Below are 16,432 nucleotides of genomic sequence, written 5' to 3'. Positions count from 1 at the left end.
CTTGAGTCGATTATCGCCCTGTTGGTTATGCTGGCGCATGATACTTATCTGATCCACACAAGGTGCGTTCTTAAACGAGTTATGGCTTTACCGTTGGCAGCATCGCTATCTCTTGGAGGTCAACTAAACAAACCTTAGTTGCCACTTCATCTAACCATGTTGAAACTCTCGCCTTACATGAAGAAACTCGGGAATGCTTTTGGTTGAGAACACTTGTGGGCCATATTCGAAGCTCCTGCGATCTTTACCCCGTCGTAGATGTCCCGATGAAGATCTATGAAGATAATGCAACATGCATCGAACAGCTCAAGAAGTGTAACATCAAAGGAGACAGCACCAAACACATTGTGCCGAAGTTCTTTTTCTCACATTAACAACAAGAGCATCAGAAGATTGAAGTCACGCAAATTTGTTTACAAGACAATGTGGCCGGCCTCTTCACCAAATTACTACCGAATGCGACATTTCAGAAACTTGTTCAAGGAATTAGTTTGCGTACAGTTTCTAAGTTGTAACATTGCTATTTCTCTATGGAATTGTGTCAAACTCAGGGGGAGTATCCAGAAGAATACTTGCTTGATCTTAATGTATTCTTTTTCCTATGATTAGGAGCATTTTTCCCACTGGGTTTTGCTACCTAACTAGGTTTTGACGAGGCACCCACCTTGGGTTGATCATATCCTTGATGATGTCCCGTAGAAGTTTCATTTGACTTTACATTTCTCACGCATTTTTCCGTAGACTATGAATTTTGTCCCTACTCGGGTTTTTGCCATAGCCATAGGGTTTTTTTAGTGAGACTTACTTCTTTATGCAAGTTCCTACCTTATTGAGAATAGCGTTGTTCCCAGAATCAGTGCCGGCGAGTCGACTTCCTCAACTTTTACATGATGCTGAATCTACCTTGAGTATTTACACACTAAAGGGGCAGTGTTGTAAACTTTCCTAGTTTAATTGTGATTGTGTAAATCCTAGATTTGATTCTCATTATTCTTTCCTATATAGACTTGTATTCCTTAATAAAGGCACTATGTGAGAGGGAATAACACACACATTCCTCTACAATTCTACAAACACATCTCTCTCTATAACCTCTACTTGCCGCCAGCCCCCTTCCCTTAGTCAGATAAAATAGGCTACAACAATACATGAAAATAAGTTTTTGTTGTATTTTTTTTGTAACTGAAATTAGTTAACAAACAAGTTTTTAGTGGGATAAAAAAAACTGGCGGACTGATCGCTAAATAGATACAAATAGGTGCAACTTGTTTTCAGTTTTCCATTTTAAAATAAGTGAAAGTAAAACGCCCCTTAGAATACAAAATCAATGAGAAGTGGAACCTTGAAGTACATTGTAAATTCCAACGTCGCCTTATTTTGAGCTAAGCACGGCTAAATTCGAGTCGTTACGATAAAAAGTAATCAACCATGCTGTCCAGAAAAATGGGGTGTTTAGAGGTGCTGTAGTTATTCCTAACAACCGTGGTGAGTTCATGGCGGCCTGTGCTATTCTAATTCAAACAGACCTTACTGTGGGAGCTACGGAGGCGATGACAACGACGTTTGAGCTGGTGGATTTATCAGTAGTGATGAAGGTCTACTTGACAACAAAAGAGCTCGTTGGGTACACATGATTGGATTGGAATGAAAAACTCTCCAATTTCAAGTTATAATAAGGAGAGGATTAGCTAGGAAGGGATTTCATCCCTTATAATCTAACCATTTAACAAGTATCGGAATGTTTTAGTCATTAATTTAGTACAGGTGGTCATAATTTTATATTTTTTTTCCATTCAACACATCTTTAATTAGTAGATTATCAATTTCAAGGTTTATTTTTAGTTAAGCTTTTATTTTAATCTCACTTTACCCCATGTAATTCAAAAGTTACTAATTTACTCTCTGAAATTTAAAATTCGTTCCACTTTGACTTGTAGACTCTCGTCTTCTTTCTAAAATTTGCAAGTCACCTCCTAAAACATATATAGGACTCAACACTCAATAAGACTATGCCACATGTGCAATAAATTTGATTGTAAATCTCCATTATGCATTAACATTCAACAATTAGATAACATTAACAAGAAATTGAATAGATGAAAAAATAAAAAAGAAATTGATTAACCTGGCTCACCCAAATCAAACGTTAACAGATCTAAGATAATGTGGAGTGAATGTTGAGTTTTACACATACGACTTTAAAGTTTCAGGGGGCAAATTGGGATCAAAATCGAGTTCTAGGGGCAAAGTGAAGCGAATTTTGGGTTTCAGGAAGTAAAGTTGTGACTTTTGAGTTATAAGGAGCAAAGTAAGATTAAAATTGAGTTCTAGAAGGCGTAGCTAAAATAAGCCTCAATTTAATCATGCGTACAAAAAGAAGCCCGAATTTAGAATGATTCAAGAGATAAGAGCTATGTGTTTGCTCTTTCATTCTCCTTGTTGATATTGCAAGAGGTACCAAGCTCGAAACCCGCCTCCTATCTTGGTACAAAGAAAAGCGTGTGTATATATGTATATATAGATATTTTCAGTGTTTACTGAGATATAGAAAACCTACAAACTGGGCAATGACCATTGCTTTTCACCCAAGGCACAATGCATTCTTCATGAAACATATGCTTACAAGGAGTGAGCATAACCTCTTGTTTGGGCTCAAAGTCTTCCAAGCAAATGGCACACCTCTTGCTATTTTCATCAGTCTCCATTTCCTTCTCATTCATAACTGTGTCTCTGTAATACAAGTTCACCCTCTGCGATATTCTCCGAAAAGGATTGTATATCTCTTTCTTCAGCTTCTGCAATGCCATCTATTGCTCGTTAGGGGTCAATCTGGAGTCTGCTTCAAGTCTAGGGGGGGCCATATTCCATTGTCTGCCGATCATCTGTCTAGGGTCTGGCTGTCTTGCCATTTCATGGACCAGAACATGAATTCGGAACTTGGTGCTACTGCTGAACTGTAAATTTTTCAGCAGTAGAAGGCGATTAATTGCAAATCATCAAGAGAGGGATAACAAATAAAATGCAAGAGTAATGGCTGTGCTCGAATGAGGCACATTAGCGGTTAGATCATATATGAACTGATGCTAAACCAAATACATATGCGTAAAAATCATTTGATTGATACGTGAATCAATGACATGAAAAAATGAAAAGAAAAAGCTGCATGTGAATTGTGGTCTTGACTGCGATTACCCTGCTAAGCCAGGAGGTCTTGCAAGTGCTAGCGTTCCCTCAAATGGTCGCCTTGAATCCGACGCACCCGTGCTGGTAACCTGATTATGCAACGAAAATAGTTTATGTCATAACCTATACACGGTTTCATAAAGAAAAAGGGAAAGAAACCATACTTACTTGAGTGTCTTGAAAATTATCATACAGGGGAGCAACAGGGTTCCCAAAAGCCCATTCACCATCATCGTCCTAAAAAATCCCGAAGAAGAAGTCAAGCGGCTCATGGTAGGTTAGACGAGGATGAGGAAGAGGAAGAGGAGGAGAATAGGCATTGTTGGTACTGCTCATGATGTCTAATGTTCTGTCTATCTCCGGAGTTTGAACTTCCTATGCAATATTGTTGATAGGTTTTGGGGTTTTAAGAGTTTTTATTCCTTCCTCTTCTTCAAGGTTTACATATATCCTTGTCAATTAAGATTGTCATCTTTTGTGTTGTAGATGCTTTTTTCTGCTGCGATGTGCAAGAAAAGCTACCGTAGACTCGACAAAAAGAACAACGTAGGAATCGATTCCAATCTGTCTCAGATTCTATCTTTTCCTGTTTCCGCAATGTGATTGAGATAACAATGCACTCTACGGCAGAGGTTTCCCAGCATTGGCTACACACACATTCACACAACCGAACAATCAATCACTCATTCTTACGAGTCAATCAACAGTTTACAGATGCTTGTGCGCCTTGGATTTTGTCCACTGTAGTGCACTCGCCAGTTCTCAAAGTTTATTCCTCTGAGTCTCAGCTTTCAGTAGGCTTCTCAATTCTAAACATTCTTACCTTTCTTTCACGGAGGATGTTGTTTGATTCAGTATGAGTCATGCATATGGAAAATTACGTGTAAGATGAAGGTAATGATCAGGTATGTTAAGAAACATATCAGCTTTCCTTTCTTCTTTTATGGCTAGTAGAAAAAGAACTTAAGGTCCACATTGTTATAACAATCCTCGAATTCGAAGGGCTTGAATTTCATTTTTTAACTAAAAAGTTGCTTCAGGTCGTCATTTTCTTCTAAACCTGTGGTCAGACTCCCAAACCAACCTGCAGCGAGTAAAGAAATAGCATAAAACAGGAAGAACTATGAAGCTCAAAGCAAGGTAAGCAATCGGAGATGTAGAAGATACCTCGTGACCAAAGTTCTGCTTGCTGACAACTGTTGATAAAATGCATAGATGTTACTTGCTCATAGTTGAAGACAAGCAGAAGTTCCAAAAAATTGAACCCACAGACATGAAAGCTACACGAGCTTGAAGAGGAACCACCCTGTATAGAAAGCTATTCCGGTCAAATTTTTACACAAAGCTACCACTTAATTTGGTATTTAAAAGTGAATTATATGCCAGAGTACGATGTTATACGAAAAGAATTTTTCCATCACCCACTGCAAAAAATCTTTCATTATCTTTGTAGAAAATAAGTAGTTTATAAACGATTTCCAACACTGTCTATGATGGCACTAATGGAGGCACAGCCAAATTTCCCGTACCAAGGGAGACAGAAAAAAGAGGAAATAAATCGCAGAAGAGAAAATGGTGTACCAGAAATTCAATAAAGTGACAGGTATCCAGAACCTAAACCCTGCACAAATTAATATAACGAAAACTGAAAATATGAGTTTATGAAATCTGAGCTGCAAAGTGAATGCAAATAACAATCAAAAGAAGTTTACCATAAAGTAAAGTGGGAAGAGCATCTCTTTGGTACTTCCCTGGAAGCTCTGACACTTTCCCTAGCCATAAATTGTTCCATGCAAAAACAACAGCAATCACACATGGACCAACCACAATTTGATTTAACAAAACCTGTAAGTAGAAAAAAGCTATGAGATACCTTCCAAATTAGGTGAGATACCTTCCAAACTAGGCTTACTTTCATTTTTTGTTTCCTCAAAATTTATTTTGGGGTTTTTCAGAGTTCCTTACAGTCATAATACCTCAAGATTGATGTAAAAGAGGTCGAACCTTCAGCAGTAGGTTCTCGACAGTTTTTGCAGGCAAAGAATGATCAAGATACTGGTACCAGGCATAAGAACCAGGGCCATACAAAAGAAACCCATAGGAAGTCATCCGCAGTGCACGAAGCCAATCATGGTCTGAGAGGAGAGCACGTTTTACATCCTAACAAAGAGAATTTGGTCACTAAACTCAAAGGAACACAAATACTAATGTACCAAAGCATCCATACAAGACATAAACTATAAAGATTAGACAAGACGAGACCAATTAACGGAGCTACAAAGAGTCATCAAGCGGATGGACCACACAAATCAACTAGGAGGCACACCATGATCTTCATAACATTATCCATTATAAATGAATTTTCTAGCATTTGACTCCGCACCACAGAGATGTGTGGTCACATACTTGAAAAATAACCCAGAAAAAATTAAGTGAATGCTTGGATAATTGGTTTACATAAATCCTTCCTGGTTGAGACCACACATAAGAATGACGTTGCCGTAAACTGACAAGATAACTTTTCCACTTGTTCATCGATGAGGGGTATCCTTCGAAGACAGAACCCAGTCAAGATGATACAGGTCAACTCCTCCTGGCACCAAAGATCTTACCATTTCCAAAAGAGACTTGATTCTTTTCCATTTCCATGCAAGAGTTCTCCCGAAAAATGGACAGCTTCCCTTTCTTAAGAACCCATACAAGATTTGTCACCGCAAAAAAGATTAAGGTAATATGTTTCGAACCTAGAATTGTGTTCGCTAGCGGAGCCAAAAGTCTAAAAGAAATTCAAGATCTACAGCCCAAAGTGTTGATCCATCATTTCACCTGCTACAAACTTGAATCCACAATCTTCGGCTAAGCAATAGCTTAGCGGGTAACAACCTATAAGCTGGGAAATTGTAGTCTAACAGGGCCATCCAACCATATGAGGCACTTGTTCTTTCTAGTCAGTTTAAAACAACGAGATCCAAGAGTTTCCTTCATTTAACACAACACATACAACCAAGGAGCACCGGTTTAGCATTCGCGCCAACTTTGGTACAGTTATAAGAAACAACATTCCAGCAAATTAATAAGTAGCTGCTGCACTCAGAAATACATAACCAACTCTCAGTTACAAACCTCGATATCCACGGGTTTATAAGCTAAAATGCAATTGGCGTACAATACGGCCAGTCGCTTCTCGTGGATTTTCATAACCCTGCTGTGCAAAAATGGGATATGCATTTCAAAGGGGTGCCTGGGTATGTATCATGAGCCATACGGAAATGGATCGAGTAATTTACACAGCCAGAGACCGAAAAGTTGGTCCTTTTTCACTCCAAACCCCAACTATAAATATTTCCAAGCCTCAAACTTTATAAACCCTCAAAATATTCTGAGCAACCAAACATTTTCCTTACCCCACATTTTCTCAGCAACCAAACACATTATAAAATTCCAAGATTTATCTTTATCCTACATTTTCTCAGGAACCAAGCAGCTAAATAAAGCCAAGAAAGAGACGTTAAATTAGACAAACCTGTTGGTTTTCCGCCTCTGCTTTTCTCCAGCGCTGTGTGAGCTGAGAAATTGTATCTCCCGTCAGAGCCAGTGAGCCAGCCGTGGCGGCTTGCTTTAAGGGGAACCAGTGACGGGTTCTTCCGGTTGCGTCCACAGAATTGGAATTGGAGGAGGACTGGGATTTGGAATCGAATGGGCGTTTGCTTGGCTGCTTGGGTTTTCTGGGGGATGAGGAGTTCCAACCCCAGAGGCCGCCATAGCCGCCACCGCCAAGAACATTCATATTCTCAAAGCAAAGCAAACGCAATGTGAGTAACGGTGTGCGTGCCGCGTTATTGTTACCGACAGCGGACACGGGTCTGGTTGGCCCGGGTAGAGCTCCAGTTAACCCGAATTAGATTAGTGGTATTGACTCTCTTGGTAGTTTTAAGTTTATCCTGATTTTATTTTGCAATTCACTTTTATTTATTTATTTAATTTAACGTTTAAAAATAGTTAAAAAATGGTGTGGGAATCACCTCACTTCTACAGTGAAAATCTTTTTAGAAGATTCTTGTTAGTACTTAATCAAAATCAGACGATTATTTAGTCATTTAAAATCGATATTGGTGAAGAATATGTTCGATATTGGTGAAGAATATGTTCAACATTGGAGAGGGCACATTGCCTAACAATAAACGAATTATTATTTCGGGGATTAATTATTTCCAATGATAATGCTATAATACGTTATGTCACATTTTAGTGGAATGATCGTCTTCTAGACTTGTAGTTGGCGATGCTCTGTCCATGCCTCACCACGGATCCCCAAACTTTTAGCACCTGGTTCATCAAGCGGATCAAGGACCCTTCACGCGGCAGACAAATAGTCCAGAAAACACTTGGCAGATTGTGGTACTGAAAGCAGGAGACAAGGCGTTTACGCCACAAATTACACCGGCTTCAACTGCAAAGCAATCTCATCGGCCTAATGAGGAGCCCGGAAATAGTAGAACGAGTGACACTTCAAAGAATTCTGATAAATCGAAAAAAGGTGTGTTTGTGCCATACTTGATCAATCCCGAAACTATTAAACAGCGGTCAACTTTATACCTTCAAGGGCTCATTGAGAGGTTCACGAAGCATAAGTGTTTTCCTCCAACCAAAAGGCCAATCATAGAACGACACATGTTAATGTCAGAATAAAACTCTTAGAGTCACATCGATCGCGGACGAAAGCCGAAAACTCTCCACAAATATAAAAGAAGATCATTTTCCTACAATTTATCCCTAATCTCATTACTGTATTTAAACTTGGCATTAAAACCCACTAATGATGATTATGTTTTAATCTATGTATGGTGTAACCTCTTCACTATTAATGAGAACTCCTCAACCCCGTGAACGTAACACTAAACCCTTAACCTATGTATTGTGTAACCTCTTCACTATTAATGAGAACTCCTCAACCCTGTGGACGGTGAACAATGCGCATCTTGTGTTTGCTTACCTACCTCTATCTCTTTATATATTATCATCACTAAATGACCGAAACAACCGAACAAAGATCATAAAATTGACATTTCACGTTGTTCCAAAGTCTCATTGATTTTGTGCATCAAGTGCATCCAACAATGGAATGAAAAGGACCATGTCGCAAGTTTTAAGGAAAAGGTGAAAACCGAACAAATGAACCAAGATGAAGTTCCAAATTTCCAATGACGAAGAAGTAAACTTTACAATCTTTGTAACGTGCACTGCCATAGTGAGATTATCAAGGGATCTCACCTCAAACGGTACGAAGCACCAGAATATGGTGCAATTCTTGTGATGTAAGATGCACTACAATCTTTGAAAGGAAAAAGAAAAAAAAAGGGGGTGGGGGTGTGAAAAGAGAAACAAATGTGGAAGAAAGCAAATATATTGAAGAACTTGACATTGATTTTATTGTAATGTTCAGACGAGTTCCAGAAAGGGGCATTTGTAATGAAGGAAACTAGGCCTTTTGAGAAGTTGGCATTGCGAGATTAACCGCACTGCTGCCCGGTAGATTCTTCCATTGCTGAGTAACTGTTTTGATCTGTGTGAAAAAGTTGACACCAGCTTTGCCTGTAATTCAGAGCAAACAAACTCTTACAATTGACCAAATCCAGGTAATTTATTGTATACAACCAGCTTTTGAACAATTAACTATTGAAACGAGAGAAAATATTGCTATTATCATAACAAGTTTGCGTAAGAGGTGATAAATATTTTACCGTAGAAATTCAAATCTCCTGCAAAAGATGCCTTGTTGCCAGTAAAAGAGAAAAAGGGCAAGGGAACTGGAATAGGAACATTGATTCCAACCTATTTCATGCGCAAAGTTAGAAATTGATACAAAGCGAGTAAAACAAGTTAGAAATTGATATTAAACGTATCAATGTAGCCATCACAGTTTAACTGAATATAGCTCGAAGTTAAAATGGTAAACCATTCCCAACCAGAGCCAAACTAACAAATCTGCTGTTATATACTACCGTCAACTAATCTCCATAGTTCATATTACTTTTCTTGCTAACTCAGCTGCAACAGATGCTTAGGAACTTGACTTACCTGTCCAGCCTCAATCTCAGTCTGAAATTTCCTTGCGGCTACCCCAGACGTAGTAAATATAGAAGCTCCATTGCCATATCTGCTCAAAATAATTCACTCACATGAACAATATATTTTTCTTCTCCACTAAAGCTAATTAAGGCAACAAGAAAATCAATGAGTACTTGTTTCTGTTAACAATGCTTATTGCCTCGTCTAAGCTGTCCGCCTGACATTAAGAAGAAATCAAATTTGTTAACACCCATACCAGGCAATGAGAAAGATGAATCGCAGAGAAACACGAATGGAATCAATAAACATACCTCCATGCAAAGAAGAACAGGACCAAAAATCTCTTCCTGCACAAAACAAGGTCGAAAAACAATCAAGTCCATCCCAGCATAAAATTAAGTAACTTTTTTCCTTTAGAAACTCCATCGAATTTGAGTAAAAAAATAAAAGGTGCTGTTATTGGCACTCCAAAACATCATTGTGCATTCCAAAGTTTTTATGTTTAGAAAGAAAAATACACTTATCAAGAGTGCACAATGAGTTTTTTGGAGTGCCAATAAAAAGCACCCCAAAAAAGTGACAGGGACCATATCTGAAACCATTAAGTTCTCCAAATTATGTGGATGTCATAGCTACAGACAATACCTTGTAGCACTCCATGTCAGCTGTAACATTTGATATGATTGTAGGACCAATGAAATTGCCATGCTCATATCCCGGGACCTGTTTTGTCACCCATAAATGAGTAGATAACTGACCAGTGATTATCTTTGAAAAAAATTGAGTCATTTAAGCATACTTGTTATCTAACAGAACACATGCCGACACTTGCAATAAAATATCAGAGGCATCTAATGCAGCAAGTAAGCATTAAGTCAGAAAGCATAAAAAAATACCGCTATACTTCTGCCATCAAGCAATAGCTTGGCACCACTTTCAACACCAGATTGGATTAATTTACATATCCGTTCCTTTGCCTGTGAATGAACCCGGTAAACAATTGTTATCAGTCAGTCAAGAGCAAAGAGGATGTTATCTGTCAAGGAGTTGCCACTTTAACAACAAATATGCTACTTGGTTACTACTCATTCAAGTATATGATAGATAATATATAAAAATTAGGCTTCAACAACATTACTATTTGGTAATCTGATTGGTGGCAGGACAAAAAAAAAAAAAAAACCCTTTAATTTTCTTACCTGTCTGCTAATTACTGGACCAAGGTCAGCATCAGGTTCTGTTCCAGCATTTACTTTCAGACCTTTGGCAGCCTCCACAAGTTTGTTCTCCCTGAAAAAGTTAAATAGCTAAAATTTAATGACAGTAATCAAATTAAAACCTAGGTTACATGGAAATAACAAGACATCTGGGATACCAAGAGAGAAATGTGACAAGGTTTTAGGTGATGTGTACACTAACAAAATGGACACAGACAAGAAATCAATTTTTACTAAAATCGTTTCTTGGGTTTTTTTTTTTTTTTTTTTTTTTTCCTGAGGAGTCTTCTAGAAAGCAGGATTAAGGGTGTGCATTGTTTTTCATCCTTCTCAAGCCCTAGGGAACATATTGGAGAAGCCTTCTAGCAAATAGAACATTGTCTTAGCGGTAAGTGGAGATGGATTCGCTAGAACATTGTGATAGCAGTAAGTGGAGATGGATTCAAAAGGTCAGGCCACTGAAGGTCAACCTTCCTTTGGTAACACTGAAGGTAAGTTTCAAGCTTTCAGCCTTCAATCAAAAATGGATACACTAATGTGAACTAGAAGGCTAAACCTTATGAAATTTAAAAATAATAGTAATAATAATACCATGACTTTGAATCTCCAACAAAGACAACTGTGCTGAGTGCCATGCATCTTTGTCCTGCAGCACCAAAGCCCGCAGCAACTAAAGCATTCAAAGTAGCTTCAGCACTAGCATCAGGCATGATAATGGCATGGTTCTTTGCCCCCATATTGGTCTGGAGAAATAGTCAAATCAGGAAACAATAAATTTCACCCTCAACTGTTTCAAGGGCATGAAAGCTACCATTTGGCTCAAAAGCACAACTGTTATATATGAAGCGGACTTACTTGAACACGTTTCCCTTTAGCTGCAGCTCTTGAATATATGTGCATGCCAGCCTTTTGATGTAAACATAGGAACATTGTGTAAGGATACAGCTAGGGTCAGTCAACTGATACGACATGAACAAAAAAATTGCAAAAGGTAGAAATCTAATATTTTGTTATTCAAAGGGAGAATTTGGTAAAAGCATGTTCTTTTGTTCCAGAACTACATCGGTCCTCTTAAATGGCTATATCGGTCCTCTTAAATGGCTACATCGGCAACTATACTGCTAAACAGACATGCAAACTTATAAATTTGAACAACAGTTCACAACCAATGTAAAAGCATAATATTAAACCCGGAAAATTTTAAGTTGCAAAATTTTGGAACCAACTAAAGGTGTCTGAACAGAAACCAACAAACTTATCCCTACAAGAAACAGTTCAAACTTGTCTAACCACAAAACATCCAGATGCATAAAGAAACTCAAAATAAAAAACTTCATACTTCAAAACTCTAACCATCTGATTAAAAAATTCACTTCTACGAACAAACTATAATATTATATTTATTCTCAGTGACGTGATATGCAGGCGAGCACATACATGAAAACAACAATAATTAACCACATAATCTGACAAAAAATTAATGCTCAGGCATTTTCTTTTGTTTATAAGATTAAATATAAACTCAAACCGCAAAGCAATCCATAATGTTAAAACTACAAGGCTATTAGGGTTGTCGAGACTGCAAGCTACAATCTGAAAACTATAAAAGTAAAAGAAATTGGAAGGTGGTTGTGATCATTATGAGTAAACTTACAGTATTAGAACCCACAAATGATACAGCTCTGATATCATCATCATCACAAATTGCATTAACAATATCCTGCCACAAAGTAACATACATTTAGGAAAATCAAATCCCCTAAAGGTAGCAAACTTCTAATATCACTTCGTCCAATTAAAAAAAATTGTCTTTCAAGCAGTCATAAACACAACTGTACAACACATGGAATATAGCATTGTTGAGATTTATAGGTGCAAAACTCTTAGCTTCTCTTTCTCACACTTAGAGGCAACCAAACTACAAAGTCCCCTTCTATTGAGGGATCCCTCAAACAACCTTTACTAGAGGGGCACCCTGTGGGACATGTTCCAAATAAAATTCAATGATCCTAAATTGACAACCATTAAAACACTAAATTGACAACCATTTACTTGACTGGTTAATTGCAAGGATGATCTTTGAAGGAGGCCTAAAAACTAGACTGTTAGGATTGTTGAAACCAATGTGAGTAGGCCCTACAAATGTATCCCAAAAAATAAGTTTATCTGGGGGATCCCTAACCTGAAGCTCATTACTGAACTACATTTATATTTCTAAGGTCAGCAGCAATCAATTATCAATACAAACCACGGGGAAGCTTTTCTTCATAATGAAGGAATTCGCACGTAAAATGCTTCACATTTAATGTCTGGGGCCTTCAAATGATTTACGCAATAATTAAATAAATAAATCTACAGAGCCAAGCAATGAAAACAGATATTTTCTTTTTATGAATCTCTTTATTTTGCTTCTTACCAATGACCCATGAGATGGCAAATATATCTAAAATGCATTGATCAAAGATTTTCCACATCTTCTGAGTGAATATCAATTAAAGATCCTACGTGAATCCTAGAAAGTATTTGGCCATCTAGTTAGGCAGAACTTAAGACAATAACAGTAGTGCTTGTAAAAGTAGTCTGAGTCATACATTGGTTCCATGAACAATATTTAAGACACCATCAGGCAAACCAGCCTCCATTGCTAACTCTGCCAGAATTACAGAAGCCCCTGCACATATTAAAATATAACAACTCACTTTCAAAGTTTAAGCATGAAGATTAAATTGTATCCTTGCCAGCATGTACAGACCCAGTCAATGTACATAGGTCATTACGGAAAATAATAGCATGTTAGACAATCAAGATGGTATCTAAGGATATGACCAGTGATTTCATTAAATCCTTCCATTTGATAGATTCTAGCAAGTAATAGTAACTAATATGTTAATAAAAAAGCATCGCAAAAATTAATCATTTAGGCTTGTGTTGTTTTTAGTTTTAGTTCACTTTTTGTGCTTGATAGAGGGTTAAAGTATATGGGGAAGGGAACTGTTATTAGCACTCCAAAAATCTCATTTTACACTTCTCACAAGTGTATTTTTCTTTCTAATTATAGAAAGTTTGGAGTGCCAAATGAGATTTTTGGAGTGCTAATAACAATTCCCTATGGGGAAAGGAAGGATGAAGAAGGGTGGTGGGAGAGAGAGCAAGAAACAAAGAAGAATGAATGAAAAAAAAATTCTTTTAAGTGAAACCACTTTAAACAGTTTCTGGTTTTTGGTTTAGTTTTCATTTTGTACGTGTTTCCTTATACATCTCTCCCACCATCCTGTCCCTCATTTCTCCCTCTAGCCTCTACGAACAAAATAATGAAAACTAAACTAAAAAACGGTTATCAAACAGGTCCTTAGGAATATCATTCTTCCAAGTTTCCTAGCAATCAAAATTCTTGTTTCATGAATAAATTCAACAACTTGAAATCAAAAGAATACCTTTCGTGGCAAAACTTATTATGATATATAAGCAAACATGTTACTACAAAAATACTCCTCATTCGGATAATTGCCCCTGCTGGGAATCATTCATGCCAAACGGGACTTCTTCACATAATATAATGTCCTTCTTTTGACGTAGGTTAAAGGGCTGATCCTGTGACTGGGCCTAGGTAGTTCTCCAGAAGGGTATCGTCAAGACCTCTCGAGACGAGAATAGACGAAGGGAAAGGAAGGAAAGATTGTTGATAAAAAATTACACAAACATTAGGCCGCAAATTAACTTTTTGTAATGTTCTTACTCATATAATTTTATAAAACAAAAGCTTGAGGGGGCTAATGTTCCACGAGTAGATATACGAGGTCAAAGTAAATGATAATCACCTGGATCTTTTTCTGATGGCTTTAAGATAAAGGTATTCCCACAGGTAACTGCAACTGGGAACATCTGCAGTAGCATAAAAGGACTAGAGCATAAAAAAGATTTGCTAAAATGACCTAGTGTTTGTTTACTTGTGAGAAGACACTCTCAAGAACAAGATAAAAGGATGCATATCAGATGCGTTTTGGCAGTAATGGCAAGCCTAAGCACTTAGATGACTGAATGCATACAATGCCCAATAAAGTTTTGAACAAGAAACCTAAAACATAGAAGGGAAAAGGAATAACATCTTTGATACACCAACCCTGAAGGTAAATCATTCATATGAAAAAGAATAGAAAAAAGTAGTGGGCATTTCAATCATATAACAGGGAAAGCATAGAAGGCTCACTCACCCATAAGGGAATCATTGCGGGAAAGTTGAAGGGACAAATACCGGCACAGACACCAAGTGGCTCTCTAACACTGTATGTGTCAATTCCATTTGATACATTAGAAACATACTCCCCCATTTGGAGAGTTGCTGTACCACAAGCATGCTCCACCACCTCTGAATAAGAAAAAATAAATTCTCAGAGCTTCATTGTCACCCACTGAAATCCAATAATCGCAAAAACAGTTCGACGACAAAATACAGACACTAACCTAGCCCACGGAACACATCTCCATGTGCATCCTTCAATGTCTTCCCCTGTTCGGTAGTAATATTCAAAGCAAGCTTATCCTGAAACATGAATAAAGAAATTTCCATAGCTCAATCAACTGTACTTTTACTAAGTAAAGAGGAGGAGGACTCCAAACCTAGCACACTTACAATGTCTCTCCGTATAAGCTCTTGGAGCTTGAACATGACACGTTGACGGGCCGTAACAGGTGTATTACGCCATGATTGGAAAGCCTTCTTTGCCGCAGACACTGCAGCTTTAAACTCTTCAGTTGTGGTTAAAGGAACTTGTGAAACAATTTCTTGAGTTGCCTACGAAATAATTTTGAATACAAGACAAACACAATGAGTTCTATAAAGGACCAAGTGAAAAAAAAAAAAAAAAACCAAGAAATTGCTGGATACATGTCATGCACTTACAGGGTTTATAACGTCGATGGACGCCGATGATTGTGATTTCGCAAAAGCACCACCAATTAGATTGGGAACGCTCTGATACAACAAAACGGATTAAAATGAGACTAATATATTGTCTCGGATCAATTGTAAAATCTGAAATCTACTCCAATAAAATGGGTAAATATTTGAATCAGCAAGGTTAAACAGATTATAGGAACCAAGTGTACTGAGTAACCACAAATAAATACATAGACGTGGAACATCATTTTTTACCGAGAAAGAAAGCGCTAAATTTTCCGAGGAAACAAACAGGAGATAAGGCAGGGTAGGTAAGATTGATTACCGGAGGATTAGGCTGCTGGGAAAACGGATCGGCGGCTGTGGAGAAGTGAGAGCTTCGGAAAGCAAAGATGGAAGCCCTCCGAAGACCCTCCAAATTTCTCACTGCAAACAACAATTAAATTCAGAAAATGTTTCGGATCGATGGATCAAAATCAAAATCTTATTGGATTGAATTCGTTTGTGTACCTTTGGGAATTGAAAGCTGCAACATGTTTTATTTGTGTGTTTGGATGAATTGTGAAGGAAATGAAGCTGACTTGAGAAGTGCCAGTGCCTGCCCCACTCGGGAGTATAATGAGACTAAAGATGCGTATCGATCTCTTCATATGCTTATCCGAAAGTCCATTTTCGAGTGGAACCCACTGACCCACTGCACCCACCCGTTGGATCCATTTGTCTTTTGGACATATTTAGCAAATTTGACTATAATACGCATATTTACACATACCTATGAATGTGTCCAAATGTGTTATTGCTTATTGTGTATTATTAACTATACATGTGACCACGACATCTGCAAAAAAATGTTTTTCAAAATTGAAATTACCAAAATCTTACTTGCGGACCACTATGACTCAAGATAGGCTAAATGGATTAACAATCTTATGCATTGAAAATAATAAGGTTGAAGACTTGAATTATGATCATATAATTGATGATTTGCTTCAAAAATTGCAAGAAGACGATTTCTTAAAGGTTGAAATTTCAAGGAGGAGTTTTGCTTGAAGTGGCTGTATATGAT

General features: G+C 37.7%; 2 protein-coding genes across 2 annotated transcripts; both read right to left on the bottom strand.

Moving 5' to 3' along the window:
* Positions 1-4,091: 4,091 nt before the first annotated feature.
* Positions 4,092-7,090, bottom strand: LOC137739670 (uncharacterized). The gene is made up of 6 exons (XM_068479331.1): positions 6,707-7,090; positions 5,188-5,343; positions 4,896-5,028; positions 4,765-4,804; positions 4,351-4,489; positions 4,092-4,267 (listed from the first exon to the last, which is right to left on the bottom strand). The coding sequence occupies exons 1-5, from the start codon at positions 6,968-6,970 to the stop codon at positions 4,402-4,404; spliced, it is 681 nt and encodes a 226-aa protein (XP_068335432.1). The 5' UTR covers positions 6,971-7,090; the 3' UTR covers positions 4,092-4,267; positions 4,351-4,401.
* Positions 7,091-8,571: 1,481 nt separating this feature from the next.
* LOC137738970 (methylmalonate-semialdehyde dehydrogenase [acylating], mitochondrial) lies at positions 8,572-15,996 on the bottom strand. Its single transcript, XM_068478438.1, has 19 exons — positions 15,877-15,996; positions 15,692-15,792; positions 15,370-15,441; positions 15,100-15,261; positions 14,931-15,009; positions 14,681-14,835; positions 14,288-14,351; positions 13,061-13,140; positions 12,124-12,189; positions 11,325-11,375; positions 11,061-11,212; positions 10,452-10,542; positions 10,149-10,229; positions 9,898-9,975; positions 9,564-9,599; positions 9,426-9,469; positions 9,262-9,340; positions 8,925-9,015; positions 8,572-8,775 (listed from the first exon to the last, which is right to left on the bottom strand). Exons 1-19 carry the CDS (start codon positions 15,899-15,901, stop codon positions 8,663-8,665), a joined length of 1,620 nt encoding a protein of 539 aa, XP_068334539.1. The 5' UTR covers positions 15,902-15,996; the 3' UTR covers positions 8,572-8,662.
* Between the last annotated feature and the right edge of the window lie 436 nt (positions 15,997-16,432).

This window comes from Pyrus communis, chromosome 7 (genome assembly GCF_963583255.1).
Source record: "Pyrus communis chromosome 7, drPyrComm1.1, whole genome shotgun sequence".
NCBI classification, from domain to species: domain Eukaryota; kingdom Viridiplantae; phylum Streptophyta; class Magnoliopsida; order Rosales; family Rosaceae; genus Pyrus; species Pyrus communis.
Note: the sequence above shows the minus strand (reverse complement) of the source record. Positions and strands in the feature narration are given on the sequence as shown.